This window comes from Bufo bufo, chromosome 3, assembly GCF_905171765.1.
Source record: "Bufo bufo chromosome 3, aBufBuf1.1, whole genome shotgun sequence".
Classification (NCBI taxonomy): Eukaryota; Metazoa; Chordata; class Amphibia; order Anura; family Bufonidae; genus Bufo; species Bufo bufo.
In genome coordinates, this window is record NC_053391.1 from 699,568,818 (window position 1) to 699,586,875 (window position 18,058).

General features: G+C 49.3%; 1 protein-coding gene across 4 annotated transcripts in view; it reads left to right on the forward strand.

Moving 5' to 3' along the window:
• Positions 1-8,203: 8,203 nt before the first annotated feature.
• The window catches only part of NUP98 (nucleoporin 98 and 96 precursor), a 31,345-nt gene continuing 21,490 nt past the window's right edge, over positions 8,204-18,058 (forward strand). For 2 of the 4 annotated variants that reach the window (XM_040426671.1, XM_040426670.1), the window contains exons 1-16: positions 8,206-8,316; positions 10,858-10,953; positions 12,207-12,311; positions 12,413-12,592; positions 12,665-12,804; positions 13,492-13,599; positions 13,670-13,850; positions 13,933-14,093; positions 14,169-14,312; positions 14,574-14,658; positions 15,053-15,145; positions 15,727-15,867; positions 16,081-16,211; positions 16,290-16,477; positions 17,206-17,322; positions 17,409-17,650. In XM_040426671.1, coding sequence (XP_040282605.1) covers positions 10,878-10,953; positions 12,207-12,311; positions 12,413-12,592; positions 12,665-12,804; positions 13,492-13,599; positions 13,670-13,850; positions 13,933-14,093; positions 14,169-14,312; positions 14,574-14,658; positions 15,053-15,145; positions 15,727-15,867; positions 16,081-16,211; positions 16,290-16,477; positions 17,206-17,322; positions 17,409-17,650 — 2,092 coding nt within the window. In that variant the 5' untranslated portion in view covers positions 8,206-8,316; positions 10,858-10,877. Of the gene's footprint in view, positions 8,317-8,345; positions 8,368-10,857; positions 10,954-12,206; positions 12,312-12,412; positions 12,593-12,664; positions 12,805-13,491; positions 13,600-13,669; positions 13,851-13,932; positions 14,094-14,168; positions 14,313-14,573; positions 14,659-15,052; positions 15,146-15,726; positions 15,868-16,080; positions 16,212-16,289; positions 16,478-17,205; positions 17,323-17,408; positions 17,651-18,058 lie in introns of those variants that run through there. The other 2 variants (XM_040426673.1, XM_040426672.1) reach the window with 2 other exon arrangements.

Here is an 18,058-nt window from a genome sequence, read left to right on the forward strand (position 1 = left end):
CAATTGGATCCTCCGGCTCAGTGCTGATGAAATTTTTTTGGGTCTTCCGCTTGACTTTTTTGTTCCATAACCCTCAGAATCCTTTAAGAAATTCCAAATGACTGTCTTACTGCGTCCCACCTCAGCAGCGATGGCGGCTGTGAGAGACCCTGCTTATGCAGTTCAACAACCCGACAACGTTCAAAAAGGGAGAGTTTTTTTGCCTTTGCCATCACAACGTGTGACTACCTGACAGAAGATGACAATGAATCCACATCTTTGCACAGATTTGGCCTTTTAAAGGCATGTGGTCCTAAACTTTGGATCAGCTGAAAAACTGCCTGTTTTAGTTTAATCGTTATTTTCAATTAATTGAAATGTTCAAAAAATGTTTTGTCTCCCTCCCATTTCTTCTTGTTGCATGTTGAAGCTCTACTTGGAACCTTGTTAAGATCCAACAATGTAAAATATGATTTTTTTGCCATTTTTCAAGTGGTCTTAAACTTTTGATCAGGACTGTACATGTTGAATGTGGGTCTAAATCAAAGCCCCAACTGGATCTCAATTGGGAGCTGGATTCATATACAGTCATCATGCGATTCCCAATTAGTCATATTTTATGTCTCATGTAGTTCCTTTTTCGTATAAACGTATAAACATATACTGTACATGCAGAACTCCATTGTTATTGTATAGGTTATATATAAAATGTATATAAATTGCATGACAAGGAAAAACAGACCTCAATCTTATATGTGGTTTCTGTGCGTTTTTGATGTATTGTGGTGCAGTTTAAATTGTAGAGTCCACTTATACTAATCACTGAATATTCATCTAAAAATCTTTATTTATTTATTCTTTTCTTTTTCTAGGAGTTGCATGGGAGATCAGGAATAAATTATGGGTGAGGGCCTTCCACCAAGGGGAGACCGAGACGCCAATAAATGGTAATACCTCGGTCTCTTGTCGGTGAGGGGCGCCCACCCACTGTCTACAAGAAGCCAAAAATCTCCAGTTCAGCATTTAAACCTCCAGGTAACAATAAATTTAATTCCCTTCTCCTCCTCGATTCCAGCCTTGCCATCCTGCTATCACCACCCAACAACGTTTCTCCACTTTTTCAAGTGCTCTATCTCGTAGACCTGTTGGATCCTGATTGTGAACTTGTTTAAAATGATTGGATAATGAATGTTTATCACATCCATTTTTAATGTTTGTTATGTGTTCGGAGATTCGTTTTTTTGAGTGTCCTCTTTGTCCTCAATATATTGTTTACTGCCAGGACTCTGAAGATGATAAATAACATTAGTAGAGTCACAAGTTCAGAATTCTTTTATCGTTTATGTATTTGTTGTTGATGAGATCTGTGTCGTGACCTTACAATTAGGGCACCTACCACATCTATAAAATCCGGAAATGTCTGCCCATTGGTGAATGGATTGTGATCCCTTCTGATTTACTTCCATCGATGGGGCTACTTTTAAGCCTAGATTTGGAGCTTTTGTAAATGTTATACAAGGAGTAGTGGGAACAGGAGCCTATAACTTTGTCTTTCTGTATATCGTGCCAATGTTTCTGTATTGTGTACTGAACGGCAGAATAATTCTTACTGTATCGTCATTCGGTTGGCTTTGTTTTATATTGTTATCACTAAAGAACATCTGTCTGTCCATGTTCCGTACCTTATTTAATGACTTATCAATCAATGGAGGTGGATATTTGTTTATTAAACATTGATGTGTCATTTTTTTAGCTTCTTCTTGGAACTGGTTCTGGTTAGTGCAATTCCTTTTTATTCTCCTGAATTGTTTCTGTGGTTTAAGAGCCATCTTGGAAGGTGGCAGCTCGTATATAATATAAAACTAGTTCTCGCTGCGGGTTTTTGGTAGGTGTTGCAAATTAATTTCTCATTGTCTACTGAAATTAGAAGATCCAAGAATTCTACTGACGTCTTGCTGATACTTGATGTAAATTGTAAGTTTTACGTATTTAAATTAATTTCTACAAGAAATTCTTGGCGATGGTTTTCATCATTCTGCCATATAAATATGATGTCGTCGATGTATCTTTGCCAGAGCACCAGGTCCGTCCCCAGTTTGGGAGCGATGACTTTGTTTTCCCATTGTGCCATAAATAGGTTGGTAGAACTGGGGGGTGAACCTGGTGCCCATGGCAGTACCCTGTATCTGAAAATAGAAATCAGATTCTAAATAAAAATAATTATGATTTTAATATGAAATCTACACCTTCTGCTAAAAAATCTATTTGTTCCAAAGGTAGTTGATTTTCTGTTACCAATCGTTCCCTCGTCTATGATAATTACAGTGTATGAAGAGTCTACATCTAAGGTACCCATAATCCAATGCGGTTTAAAGTCTAATTTTCCAACTATATGAATTATTTGTGTATGACATTGTCTTCTTTACTTTCGGCTGACTGAAGAGGAGGATTACCGAGCGTGGGCGGTGAGGAGAGCCATATGGGGGACTAAAGAGAGGCATATGGGGGGCTGAAGAGAGGCATATGGGGGGCTGAGGAGAGGCATATGGGGGCTAAAGAGAAGCATATGAGGGCTAAAGAGAGGCATATGGGGGGCTGAAGAGAAGCATATGGAGGGCTGAAGAGAGGCATATGAGGGCTGAAGAGAGGCATATGGGGGGCTGAGGAGAGGCATATGGAGGGCTAAAGAGAGGCATATGGGGGGCTGAAGAGAGGCATATGGGGGGCTGAAGAGAGGCATATGGGGGGCTGAGGAGAGGCATATGGGGGGCTGAGGAGAGGCATATGGGGGGCTGAGGAGAGGCATGGGGCTCTTACCTGAGGTCTTATTGGGGGTCATTCACATTGGGGTCTGAGCTGAGGTCTGATTGGGGGTCTGATCTGAGGTCTTATTAACATCGGGGGTCTGATTGGTGGACTGACCTGAGGTGTAATGAATTTTTTTTTTCTTATTGTCCCCCTCTAAAACCTAGGTGCGTCTTATGAGCCGTAGCATCTTATAGGGCGAAAAATACGGTAATCGAACCAATACCAGAAATAGTGGTAGGTTGTGGTGGCTCACTAGCAAGTAGTTAAGGTATGGTGCTGCAAGCTCATATAGAGGGAATCACCCCACCCTCTCTTAACCTCTTAAGGACACATGACGTACCGGTACGTCATGTGTTGTTCCGATCACTGCCGCCCGGCCGGCAGTGATCGGAACCCGGTGCCTGCTCAAATCATCGAGCAGGCACCTAGGCTAAATGCGCGGGGGGGTCCCGTGACCCCCCATGTCGGCGATCGCGGCAAACCGCAGGTCAATTCAGACCTGCGGTTTGCTGCGATTTCTGCAGTTTCTGATCCCTGCGGTCCCTGACCGCGGGGATCAGAAACTTTAGTATTCCTAAAATAGATCTGTATCCCTCCCCCTGCACCCCCCGAGTGATTTTAGCCCGGTGGGAGGTGCAGGGGGAGGGTTGCGGGCAGTGTGGGCGGTGCGGGAGGCGGGCGGTGCGGCAGGCGGGATCGCGATCCCCCGCCCGCCTCCCCTTGTATAATCGTTGGTTTCTAGTGGGGATACCAGGGTGCCAGCACATTGCTGGCACCCTGGTATAAACGGCTGACATCTGCGATGCGATGTCAGCCGTTAACCCTTTCCATACAGCGGTCCGTACGGACCGCTGTATGGAAAAGGTTAACAGCGCAGGGAGCTCCCTCCCTCTCCCATCGGGGGGCTGCTGTGCCTTTGCAGCCCCCCGATGGGAGAGGGAGAGAGCCCCCAGAGAGCCCCCCTCAGCCCTGTGCTTACCCTTCCCCGTCTGCGCAGTTCTGAGCAGACGGGGAAGGTTCCCATGGCAACAGGACGCCTCTCAGGCGTCCTGCTGTCCATGGTGCTGAACAGATCTGTGCTAAAAGCATAGATCTGTTCAGTGTAAGTAAAATACAGTACAGAACAATATATATTGTACTGTACTGTATTATACAGACATCAGACCCACTGGATCTTCAAGAACCAAGTGGGTCTGGGTCAAAAAAAAAGTTAAAAAAAGTGAAAAAAAAGTAAAAATCAAAAAACACATTTATCACTGATTAAAAATGAAAAAAATAAAATTCCCTACACATGTTTGGTATCGCCGCGTCCGTAACGACCTGATCTATAAAACGGTTATGTTACTTTACCCGAACGGTGAACGCCATAAAAATAAAAAATAAAAAACTAGGATGAAATTGAAATTTTGCCCACCTTACTTCCCAAAAAAGGTAATAAAAGTGATCAAAAAAGTCGCATGTACGCCAAAATAATACCAATCAAACCGTCATCTCATCCCGCAAAAATCATACCCTACCCAAGATAATCGCCCAAAAACTGAAAAAACTATGGCTCTTAGACTATGGAAACACTAAAACATGATTTTTTTTGTTTCAAAAATGAAATCATTGTGTAAAACTTACATAAATAAAAAAAAGTATACATATTAGGTATCGCCGCGTCCGTATCGACCGGCTCTATAAAAATATCACATGATCTAACCCCTCAGATGAACACCGTAAAAAAATTAAAATAAAAACGGTGTAAAAAAAGCCATTTTTTGTCATCTTACGTCACAAAAAGTGTAATAGCAAGCAATCAAAAAGTCATATGCACCCCAAAATAGATGCCAATCAAACCGTCATTTCATCCCGCAAAAAATGAGACCCTACTTAAGATAATCGCCCAAAAACTGAAAAAACTATGGCTCTTAGACTATGGAGACACTAAAACATTTTTTTTGTTTTAAAAATGAAATCATTGTGTAAAACTTACATAAATAAAAAAAATAGTATACATATTAGGTATCGCCGCGTCCGTGACAACCTGCTCTATAAAATTACCACATGATCTAACCTGTCAGATGAATGTTGTCAATAACAAAAAATAAAAACGTGCCAAAAAATCTATTTCTTGTTACCTTGCCGCACAAAAAGTGTAATATAGAGCAACCAAAAATCATATGTACCCTAAACTAGTACCAACAAAACTGCCACCCTATCCCGTAGTTTCTAAAATGGGGTCACTTTTTTAGAGTTTCTACTCTAGGGGTGCATCAGGGGGGCTTCAAATGGGACATGGTGTAAAAAAAAACTGTCCAGCAAAATCTGCCTTCCAAAAACCGTATGGCGTTCCTTTCCTTCTGCGCCCTGCCGTGTGCCCGTACAGCTGTTTACGACCACATATGGGGTGTTTCTGTAAACTACAGAATCAGGACCATAAATAATGAGTTTTGTTTGGCTGTTAACCCTTGCTTTGTAACTGGAAAAAAAATATTAAAATGGAAAATCTGCCAAAAAAGTGAAATTTTGAAATTGTATCTCTATTTTCCATTAAATCTTGTGCAACACCTAAAGGGTTAACAAAGTTTGTAAAATCAGTTTTGAATACCTTGAGGGGTGTAGTTTCTTAGATGGGGTCACTTTTATGGAGTTTCTACTCCAGGGGTGCATCAGGGGGGCTTCAAATGGGACATGGTGCCAAAAAAACAGTCCAGCAAAATCAGCCTTCCAAAAACCAAACGGCGCACCTTTCACTCTACGCCCCGCTGTGTGCCCGTACAGTAGTTTACGGCCACATATGGGGTGTTTCTGTAAACAGCAGAGTCAGAGCAATAAAGATACAGTCTTGTTTGGCTGTTAACCCTTGCTTTGTTAGTGGAAAAAATGGGTTAAAATGGAAAATTAGGCAAAAAAATGAAATTCTCAAATTTCATCGCCATTTGCCAATAACTCCTGTGCAACACCTAAAGGGTTAACGATGTATGTAAAATCAGTTTTGAATAGCTTGAGGGGTGTAGTTTCTTAGATGGGGTCACTTTTAGGGAGTTTCTCCTCTAGGGGTGCATCAGGGGGCTTCAAATGGGACATGGTGTAAATAAACCAGTCCATAAAAATCAGCCCTCCAAAAACCATACGGCGCACCTTTCCCTCTACGCCCCGCTGTGTGGCCGTACAGTAGTTTACGGCCACATATTGGGTGTTTCTGTAAACGGCAGAGTCAGGGCAATAAAGATACAGTCTTGTTTGGCTGTTAACCCTTGATTTGTTAGTGGAAAAAATGGGTTAAAATGAAAATTTAGACAAAAAAATGAAATTCTCAAATTTCCTCCCCATTTGCCAATAACTCTTGTGCAACACCTAAAGGGTTAACAACGTATGCAAAATCAGTTTTGAATACCTTGAGGGGTGTAGTTTCTTAGATGGGGTCATTTTTGGGTGGTTTCTATAATGTAAGCCTCGCAAAGTGACTTGAGACCTGAACTGGTCCCTAAAAATTGAGTTTTTGTAAATTTCTGAAAAATTTCAAGATTTGCTTCTAAACTTCTAAGCCTTATAACATCCCCAAAAAATAAAATATCATTCCCAAATCAATTCTAACAAGAAGTAGACATATGGGGAATGTAAAGTCATCACAATTTTTTGGGGGTATTACTATGTATTACAGAAGTAGAGAAACTGAAACTTTGAAATTTGCAAATTTTTCCAAATTTTTTGTTAAATTAGGTATTTTTTGGTGCAAAAAAAATAATTTTTTTGACTTCATTTTACCAGTGTCATGAAGTACAATATGTGACGAAAAAACAATCTCAGAACGGCCTGGATAAGTCAAAGCGTTTTAAAGTTATCAGCACTTAAAGGGACTCTGGTCAGATTTTCAAAAAATGGCCTGGTCCTAAGGTGTAAAAAGGCTGTGTCCTTAAGGGGTTAAAGGCAAATGTAGTAATAGAGTAATGAGCGAGCACTCATACACTTGGCAACCAGATTGACATGTGCAGAAAATATTTATTAAATCCCCATAAAATACAAGTAATAAAATTTATAAGAACAATGTAGCAACATTGTTCTTATAAATTTTATTACGTGTATTTTATGGGGATTTAATAAATATTTTCTGCACATGTCAATCTGGTTGCCAAGCGTATGAGTGCTCGCTCATTACTCTATTGTTACAATACCAGAAATGATTGGACGTCCGGGGGGATCGAGTTTGTTTTTGGGTCATTTAGGCAGACAATACAGAACAGGGGATCGTCGTCGTTGTGTTGAGTATAAAATGATACTAATCTATTGTTAGGGTCTTATGGATACTTTGTTGCCGTATTGTCCTCGCTTTGATTAATATTCTTCCCTGGGCTCGTGGTAGTTTTACATATTCGTATCATCCGCTAGTTGTCTGTTACTTTCCCTAGCGCGGCCTTCATCGGCAGCGAATTCTCATTCCTTGTGCGTCTGTCATTGTTTGATCGCCTCTCTCTTCTTCATTCGATTATTTTTGGTTAATCTCCCGTTTTCCGGATGTCTTCTTCTTCTGCCCGTTGTCGGAATGCGCCTCCTGACTTACTTCCTGCCTCGGATACTTTTTAGAGGTATTTTTTTTTTTACTTTGTATTTTGATCTTTATCTTCTTTTTTGACCAATCTGCCATCGCTATTGGATTTTTGATGAAATATTTTTTGAGGCACAGTTTTCTAATAAACTTTTCTACACCTATGTACCGGTAAGTGTCAAATTTACTAGCGCGGCGCTGCGGACGGATCTGCGACGTCTGAACGCTGGCGAGAGAAACCACGTGTCTTCTGTGGTGATGTCCAGTGCGGATAGTGGGATACAGCATCGCTGACAGTGTACCTTCTGGACAGCCGCTAGAACGACTAGGAACCAGACCGCACCGCACTGGGGGAGCGAGACGCCCTGCAATAACCATAGATCACGTCAGAAAGTGGCGGTAAACGATGGCGTCACTCCCGTCAGCGGTGACCCCAAATACCGGGATGATTCCCGCACCGTCGCGCCCGTGTAAGACCCCTCAGAGACCGCACATCTGAGCGAGGGCGGATTTTACTATCACATTCAGGGAGTTTTTTATATAGAAATATAAATAAAGGTTAAAGGGGTTGTGATCCCTGACCCGGTGACATCACAGACTAAAGCCCGCCCATTAGTGACATCACCGGGCTCACTGCTAGGCTGAAGACCCAGTACGTCACCGGATCTGCTGAAAAGCCCTTGTCCTGCGCGATTCAGCCCTCCCGTTGCTAGGCGACCGCTCCCTGGACAGTGAGAGTGACAACAGCGGAGCAGCCGTTCACACGACAACCAAGTGGCGGGAACCAATAAGAAGAGACACCGCAGCGCAGGCCACGCCCAGAACCGAGTGCGCAACCCCCGGGCATGGCGCCACGCCCACCTGCAGCGTGAACCAATCGAACGTTGAAGTCAGCTGCGGCGAGTGGAACGTGGTGACGTCACCCCGCTGTCATCAGCGCCATATTGATTGATGACGCATTTGGCTCTCCCGCCTGGGGCCTGCGAGTTCTGAGGGGACTGGTAAGTGAGAGCGGCTGTGTGCTCGCTGCGTGGTCTGTTACCTGCCGTGGGGTGAGAGCGGCGGGTGAGGCTCGGGACTACGTTGTGTGGGAGGCCGGGGGACGGGAGCGGGGCAGCACGGGGGAGGCGGACCGCAGGACGGGGGTGTAGGAGTGCAGTGAGGAGCCGGCGTGTGTGCGCGCGCCCCCCGGACCCCCATCTGCCGGACCTGTGGCAGTACTGCCCTAACTGACCAATCGGGTTCCAGCTTACATGTTTGTGAAAGTGGTTGTGAAATGAAAGCAGCCCCCTGATTGGCTGGCTGTATTTTATGGCCTCTGCTCAGCAGAGCCTTGTCACGTGACAGGTGGCCGATGACATGTGACTGTAGGCTCCTCAGCTGCTGCAGAACCTCTTCACTCGGGGCCTCTGTACGAGCTTCACATTTCAGAAGCGCCTGTCTTGCCGTAGAAGCAGTGGGCGCCATGCTGGGCCCCAGTGTGGCCCCTCAGGTCACTGGTTTGGTGGTGTTATCATCAGGGGCCGCAGTGTCAGTGAGGACCACTTACCGGCAGCTGAGGCGTGTCCTCCGCTATGATGTCAGCCGCCCCCACTCCCTGACGTCATCCAGATGGCTGGATCATGTGACTGTAACCATAGCGACCCGTAGATCAGCGCCAGAGCTGCAGACACAGAACAGGAGGAGGCTTTTTACCGTCTCCAGATTGGTTTGCATTTCTTTTAGTTGATTTGGAGCAGTAGAAGTGGTGGTTGTTGGGTTGTCGGCAGTGCCGGGGTTACACCGAGAGTGTGACGGTGTGCGGCTGACTGTACTGGGCGGTGTACTCCCCGCTGTACATTACACCGCCACATAGTCTCCTCATCACTGAGGGGTGGTGACGGTGTGCGGCTGACTGTACTGGGAGGTGTACTCCCTCCTGTACATTACACCGCCACATAGTCTCCTCATCACTGAGGTGTGGTGACAGTGTGCGGCTGACTGTACTGGGCGGTGTACTCCCCGCTGTACATTACACCGCCACATAGTCTCCTCATCACTGAGGGGTGGTGACAGTGTGCGGCTGACTGTACTGGGCGGTGTACTCCCTGCTGTACGTTACACCGCCACATAGTCTCCTCATCACTGAGGGGTGGTGACAGTGTGCGGCTGACTGTACTGGGAGGTGTACTCCCTGCTGTACATTACACCGCCACACAGTCTCCTCATCACTGAGGGGTGGTGACGGTGTGCGGCTGACTGTACTGGGCGGTGTACTCCCTCCTGTACATTACACCGCCACATAGTCTCCTCATCACTGAGGTGTGGTGACGGTGTGCGGCTGACTGTACTGGGCGGTGTACTCCCTCCTGTACATTACACCGCCACATAGTCTCCTCATCACTGAGGGGTGGTGACAGTGTGCGGCTGACTGTACTGGGCGGTGTACTCCCTCCTGTACATTACACCGCCACATAGTCTTCTCATCACTGAGGTGTGGTGACGGTGTGCGGCTGACTGTACTGGGCGGTGTACTCCCTCCTGTACATTACACCGCCACATAGTCTTCTCATCACTGAGGTGTGGTGAGTGTGCGGCTGACTGTACTGGGCGGTGTACTCCCCGCTGTACATTACACCGCCACACAGTCTTCTCATCACTGAGGTGTGGTGACAGTGTGCGGCTGACTGTACTGGGCGGTGTACTCCCCGCTGTACATTACACCGCCACACAGTCTTCTCATCACTGAGGTGTGGTGACAGTGTGCGGCTGACTGTACTGGGCGGTGTACTCCCTCCTGTACATTACACCGCCACATAGTCTCCTCATCACTGAGGTGTTGTGACAGTGTGCGGCTGACTGTACTGGGCGGTGTACTCCCCGCTGTACATTACACCGCCACATAGTCTTCTCATCACTGAGGTGTGGTGACAGTGTGCGGCTGACTGTACTGGGCGGTGTACTCCCTGCTGTACATTACACCGCCACATAGTCTTCTCATCACAGAGGTGTCGTGACAGTGTGATAGCAGGCAGAGCAGCCTTGTCGTGTAGAGCACATGAGGAGATGGCGGCGCGCTCGGTGTCCGGTGCAGACAGTGTGTACGCAGCATGCCCACCTGTCCTTTCCACGGAGCTGTCCGGTACTATCGCGGGGCGGAGCGCAGGAGGAGAAGCGCTTTTCTGTAATGCCTTCTCCCCCCCCACCTGTTTGCTGTACGTATAGATGTAATCTTGGTCGTGATAACTACAACTCCCAGAATGCTCCTTTCATTTCTGTGGGAGTTAGAACAGTCAAGTATGTTTGCATGCTGGGAGTTGTAGTCTCACAGTAGCTGAAGGTTGCTGATCCCTGTTGTTGGCAGATTTCGGGGCTTCTAGAATTGGGGATGTAGCTGCGCCCATTTCCCCTGTGCAGGTATTGGTGGTGGGTTTTTGGAGCCTGTCGCTGGCCTCTGTAGAGTGTAAGCCTCTGTGGTTAGGTCCTAACACTGCGTCCTGTGGGTTTGCAGCCATGATGGCGGCGCTCGTCCGGTTATTACCTTTTCTCTCCTCTTCTTACAGTTCTATGAAGCTTTGCTGACATGTTCAATAAATCCTTCGGGACTCCTTTTGGAGGTGGCACTGGAGCTTTTGGAGCAACATCAACTTTCGGCCAAAGTAAGTACAACTTGTCCGCAACTGTCGGCCCCGTCCATACGTGGGGCCCCTCACTGAAGGAAATGACCAACCGCTCACTAGTCGCTGCTTTGGGCGTATTGTCCCTATTATGGTGGGTGATCCCCAGTAGACTGCCGGGCCTGTGGTCACGTGGTCCACCGCCTGGGCGTACAGTCCTGCACTATTGGGACTTTGTCTGTGGGGTCTGATCGATGCCTGGACCGCCTGTGCCTGCGGGTTTCTGATCCCGTAGTTGGGACCCGCTGTGCCTGCGGGTTTCTGATCCCGTAGTTGGGACCCGCTGTGCCTGCGGGTTTCTGATCCCGTAGTTGGGACCCGCTGTGCCTGCGGGTTTCTGATCCCGTAGTTGGGACCCGCTGTGCCTGCGGGTTTCTGATCCCGTAGTTGGGACCCGCTGTGCCTGCGGGTTTCTGATCCCGTAGTTGGGCCCCGCTGTGCCTGCGGGTTTCTGATCCCGTAGTTGGGCCCCGCTGTGCCTGCGGGTTTCTGATCCCGTAGTTGGGCCCCGCTGTGCCTGCGGGTTTCTGATCCCGTAGTTGGGCCCCGCTGTGCCTGCGGGTTTCTGATCCCGTAGTTGGGCCCCGCTGTGCCTGCGGGTTTCTGATCCCGTAGTTGGGCCCCGCTGTGCCTGCGGGTTTCTGATCCCGTAGTTGGGACCCGCTGTGCCTGCGGGTTTCTGATCCCGTAGTTGGGCCCCGCTGTGCCTGCGGGTTTCTGATCCCGTAGTTGGGCCCCGCTGTGCCTGCGGGTTTCTGATCCCGTAGTTGGGCCCCGCTGTGCCTGCGGGTTTCTGATCCCGTAGTTGGGCCCCGCTGTGCCTGCGGGTTTCTGATCCTGTAGTTGGGCCCCGCTGTGCCTGCGGGTTTCTGATCCCGTAGTTGGGCCCCGCTGTGCCTGCGGGTTTCTGATCCCGTAGTTGGGACCCGCTGTGCCTGCGGGTTTCTGATCCCGTAGTTGGGACCCGCTGTGCCTGCGGGTTTCTGATCCCGTAGTTGGGACCCGCTGTGCCTGCGGGTTTCTGATCCCGTAGTTGGGACCCGCTGTGCCTGCGGGTTTCTGATCCCGTAGTTGGGACCCGCTGTGCCTGCGGGTTTCTGATCCCGTCCGTAGTTGGGACCCGCTGTGCCTGCGGGCTCTGATCCCGCAGTTGGGACCCGCTGTGTGATTGGCATGTTGAGTCTGAAAGGTCTGCCCCCTGGGGATTATTAACACGGTGCTATTATTTCTGTTAGCAGCTCCTGGTTTCGGTACATCGACTGCTACCGGCTTCGGGCCTTCAACCTTTGGGACAATCAACAACACTGGTGGCCTTTTTGGGAGCACCCAGAATAAACCAGGTAGGAGACCCCCGCACACCCCCTTGTGTTGCCCTTGGTAAGTGTTAATGTGCTTTGCTGTGGTTGTTGTCCTCCATTGTGGTAATTTTACTCGTTCTCAGGTGGACTCTTCGGGACCGGGACCTTCAACCAGACAGCAACCCCCTCCACAAACACAGGGTTTGGCTTTGGGACATCAACGGGTACAACAAACTCCCTATTTGGGGCCACGAACACAGGAGGCGGCCTCTTCTCCTCTCAGAGCAATGCATTCGGTCAGACGAAGCCGTCCACCTTCAGCAGTAAGTGCCCCCTGATCCGTGTGGCCTGAGTGGTCCTAGGGAGGCCGTCTCACTCTTCTCTCGCTCCTGCAGGCTTTGGGACGGGCACAAACAGCACTAGCCTTTTTGGTAGCACACAAACCACTGCGAACCCCTTTGGAGGAACGTCAAGCACACTTTTTGGAACCTCTACGTTCTCTGCGGCTCCGACCGGAACCACCATAAAGTTCAATGTGAGTAGAAAGCTCCGAGCTTACCAGCGGGGGGGGGGGTTTATGTCGGGGGTTCTCCGCTGCCTCGTCCTTGATGCAAGTCACTGGCTAATAATCCAGCCTAGGTAACGTCGTCCGCGCTTGTGCTGGTGACAACATGGAGCTTTAAAGAGAGAACCTTCTAGGCTTCAGTCATATGGGAAGGATATGCCGTGGAACAGTGAGGAAACTGAACCAATATATTATCCCTAATAAAACGCTCTAATAAACGTAATCAATTTTCTATTTTTACTACACTTTCCGAGCCTAAAGCTCACAGTTCACCGTGCGCTTAAACCTCAGATCCCCGTACACCGCTGACAGCTCGGTGCTGTACGGAGCAATAGGGCCGCAGCAGCGCTGTGAGTATGGGCAGGAGCGCACATGCCCCCCAGAGGATTACTAACCCTGTACCCATGTACTATCCCAGGATGAGCGGCTCCTGTTTCTGCCTGCTCGGAGAACTGCATGTTAGCCCTTAGCGAAACAGGCTGCAGCAGGAGCCGCTCCGCTGATCCTGGGATAGTACATGGGTGCAGGGTGCCCATGAGCTATGCCCAGAGTTAGTAATCCTCTGGAAGGGCAGGAGCAGCAATATGCGCTCCTGCCCATAATCGCGGCACTGCAGCGCACCTCGGCTACATTCCCGGCCTTGTTTTCTGCTTGCAGGCACCTTCTGGAACAGACACCATGGCAAAGGGCGGTGTTACCACAAACATCAGTACCAAGCACCAGTGCATCACCGCCATGAAGGAGTACGAGAGCAAGTCGCTAGAGGTGAGCGCCGTGTCCAGGGCCCTCTTCTCGGACCTTTCTCAGGTTCCTCTGACACCGTTTCTACTTGTAGGAGCTGCGTCTGGAAGATTATCAGGCCAACAGAAAGGGGCCCCAGAATCCGGTGGCTGCAGCGACAGGTACCAGCCTATTTGGGGCATCCACAGCCACATCGAGCGCCCCCACAGGCCTGTTTGGCGCCACGCCCTCCAGCAGCAACTTTTCATTTGGGAACAAAAATGCCTTTGGACAAAGTAAGTTGTGTGTTATGTGCCTTGTGTGATGGCTGCCGGTCGGTGCGCTGGAATGGTTTTCTCATCGTGACGGTATTTGCAGCTACCAGCACCTTTGGAGCGAACACAGGAGGTCTTTTCGGCCAGCCCGCCGCCCAGCCGGCCACTAGCTTATTTAATAAGCCTTTCGGCCAAGCTACCACCACGCAGAACACCGGCTTTTCGTTTGGAAACACGAACACGCTGGGGCAGGCGAGCACAATGGTGAGTGTTGCTCAGTACTGTACTTCTGTCTGACGTACATGCGGATATATGATTAATGTGGGGTCCACTCTGCAGGGTCTTTTTGGAAGCACTCAACCCACCCAGTCCACCGGCCTCTTTGGCACTTCCACCAGCACTAATGCAGGATCGGCGTTTGGAGCTGGGGCCGGTTTGTTTGGACAGACTAACGCCACGCCGTTCGGAGGTGTTGGAAGTTCGGTAAGTAATGTATGGTCTGTGTGCCCCGAAGTCCCTCTTCTAAGATGGGAAGGAAAAAACAAATGTGCCTGGGCTTCTGTGTAGTAGAAGAGTCTCTTGTTAAAGAAAGGGGGTACATTGCCTAGTCGGGGGGGGGGGGGGGGGCCTGCATATAGCAGCTACCAACCTAGGGGCCTCGTGAGTGGCAGGTGGATAGAAGACCCAGACCCTTTCATGTGTGATCCCACCACCGCTGCAGCTCTTCTATCTTTTCTCTTCCAGACCCTGTTCAATACCAAGCCAGCTGGATTTGGGACGACCACGACCAGCGCCCCTGCGTTTGGCACCGCTTCCGGAGGACTCTTCGGTAACAGTACTTCACTATAAACATTAGTCAGAATTGGAGGAAGAACAGGCGTCTGCTTTAGCAGTAAAACCAGTAGTGTAAACCATTGCAAGTGTAGTCATTCCTCATGATCCAATATGACTAATGTGCGCATCCGACATATGGTCTGTGTGCGCCAGCAGTTTACATCCTGCGTTGATCCACACGGGAGGGGTGCAGTGCAAGGAAAGTGGAGGAATTGACTTGTAGTGCAGACGTAATCGGCAGCATTAGTCACTCCCTTCAGTGCTGTGGCCTCCGCTCTCCCCTCCTTGTGCACCTAGTTGAAGGCGCCATGTATCGGTGCACACAGTAAGGCGTCTCAGCCGGAGGGTTTTCTCTTCCTTATCCTGATTTTTCTCATATTGCTCTACAGGTTTCGGCGCCAATAATACCGGCAGCAGTCTCTTTGGGAATAAGACCGCTCCAGGGACACTTGGTGCAGGCCTTGGCACCGGATTTGGACAAGGTAGGGTTAACTACATTGTGATTTTTGGGGAGGAAGGTGAACTGCTGCTGGAAGTCCCGGCATGCACCGGATGGGATCTCGCCTGTCCGGCGTGCTCCCGGCTCAAATTCTAAAAATGCCCCCTTCAATGCCCGGGCCCCTCCTATAGATCATACTTGCCCTGCTCCCTGCCACTCCAGATCCCTGCACAGCTCCATCTCCACATTGCACGGATCAAAACGCCCGGTGACGTGGGGGTGCAGCCAATAGCGGGCCGCCATGGTGACGGGTTCCGATTCAGTGCCGTGTAATACCTGGGCACGTTGAGTCTTTGATTTCTGACATCATGGGGCATAGCGATACGTTATTCTGGGGAAGCTGCCACTGCTGGACTCTTCCCATGTTGCTTAGAAACTGGTTTAACTCTTTGCTTCTTTGAAGTGCTTATTGGTCTTGGTATGTCAAAAGAATGGCAGACTATGACCACGTGTTTGTACGTGATGTGATGTCACGGTCCACGAGCGCAGGTTCTGCCAAGTCTCCTGAATACTTCCTAGAGCGTTTCATGTTCTGACGACTTTGCCTTTGTTTTTCCGTCCCAGGTCTGAACACGGGCCAGACGTCGCTGTTTGGGAGCAATCAGCCAAAACTTGGTGGCACGCTTGGCACAGGCACCTTTGGTTCTACTGGGTTTAATGCAGCCAACGCAGGACTGGGGTTCGGGGGTCCTCAAGCTCCTGTGGGTGAGTTAATGATGGACGCACTTATCGCTGTGTGATGTGCACTTCCTGCTGCTGCCCCCCGCACGTCTCTATAGGGCTGGATCATCCGCACTGCTGCACAGGATGATGGGTCTTCTAGTCCCAGTAACTTAACCTTCTCCTGTCCTCGTGAATGGTGAATCTTTGTGTTTTATACTGGTGTTGGGGTTCTGACCTCGGTTTCGTTACTTTTAGCTTTGGCTGATCCCAACGCGGCGGCGCAGCAGCTGGTTCTTCAGCAGCAGCTCACTGCTCTGGCCTATTCTCCATATGGAGACTCGCCCCTCTTCAGAAATCCTATTTCAGACCCAAAGAAGAAGGAGGAGGTAAGTGAGCGGACGTGAAATGCAGAGTTCTTGTTTCATTCTGCCGTTTACTGACCCGGTGGTCTCTGTCTGTCTTAGCGCCTGAAGCCCACTAATCCGGCAGCACAGAAAGCCCTTACCACCCCCACACACTACAAGCTCACCCCTCGACCAGCTACCAAAGTGCGCCCCAAAGCACTGCAGACCGCGGGAACCGCAAAGACGCAACTGTTCGACGGGTTGGACGATGATGAGCCGTCCCTGTCCAGCGGAGCCTTCATGCCTAGGTGAGAGATCCTGATTGTATGTGGCTGCACATGAAGTTTACACAAATTGGGGGGAGGGTGTAAAGTGGTTGCCCACGTCTCACTGGGACATGGCATAACTAGAAGTGAGGGGGTCTGACCGCTGGTACCTAATGTTGGAGGGGCAGCATTGATTTAGCTCTACGTCCCATTCACTTGAATATAGATGTGTCCATGTATTGGTGGAGGTTTGAAAAGTCAGACCCTCGTCATCATAATGATGATGGAATTTTTAGGGTCCGGTGACGTCGCAGAAAAGTCGGCAACCTGTTTTGTAATGACAGTCAATGGTGTCGCTGCAGCGCGTCATGGATGAATTTTTTTTGCAGCGTGTCACATTGCAATACCATTGACTCATTACTAAAACCTTGTGAGACGTCGCCATGTAGCTGCAGCCTCCTTGTTGCTGAAGCCATGTGTCATCACTTGTTGAGATGGATGACGCCTGTCAATGTGGCCATGTTGCTGCTGGTGTAAGCCTTGCCTGTGTGCAGCATGCTGCTGCCATATCGCCACACTCAGAAATCTACAGGAAGCCCTTAGTGGGAGCTGTGGCCATGTTGGTTGTCCCCAGTAAGACCTATGGAGGCCTCCCCTTCCGGCCATTTTGCAGCCTGCTCTTATTCCGAGCTCCAGGGAATACGCTCTGCGTTCTAGTTTCCAGTTTGTGATTATATTACAGGAAGGTCCATCTTTTTTTCTTGTTTCAGGAAGAGCATTAAGAAATTGGTGCTGAAAAACCTGAACATCAGCAATCTGGCCTCGCCGTCACGTAGTGAGCAGGACGAGGCGTCCTCTCCAGCCAGATACCCGGAGAACGATGACGGGTAAGGATCTCGCATCGGCTGCTTTCGTGTAGATCCCGTCGGCTCTCTGCTGTGATCCTGTATAATGAAGGCTGATTGCTTTACAGAGTCCATGAGCATAACGGCCCTGAAGTGGACGGACACGACGAAGTGTCCGAATTCTACCCTCCTCCTCCATCTAAGCTGCTCCCTCAGAGTCTGGAGAAGAAGCGCATGAACAGCGGTATGGATGACACCATTGTGGCGCTGAACATGCGCAACGCTCTCAGGAACAGCCTGGATGGCAGTGCAGAGGAGAGTTCCCTCACAGAGGAGGACATCCTCCATGATGTGCCCCCTCACCCTGCCGGTAAGTGACCGCTCAGAATAGCAGCGGGCAACTTATTTCAAAAGCCAGAACTTCCTAGGAGTTTTATTATTTTATTTTTTTTGGCAGGACAATTTGTCATTGTATAACTGAACGGGGTTATCCGTGAAATGATGACTTATCTTCATTATCAGACTGATGGGCGTCCAGGACCCCCACCCATCAGCTGTTCCAGGGAGCCGCCGCGCACTCCTGAGCTCTGGGGAGTTCGGCGCGCCCTCCAAGCACAGTGCTGTACATTCACTTCTATGGGGCCGAGCTGCAGCTAGGTCATGTGACCGATGTACGATGACATCACATGGCCTAGGAAGAGCCCTCTTCTAACAGCTGATCGGTGCGGCTCCTGAAGGATATGTCCTCAATTACCGGATAACCCCTTTTAAAGTTGTT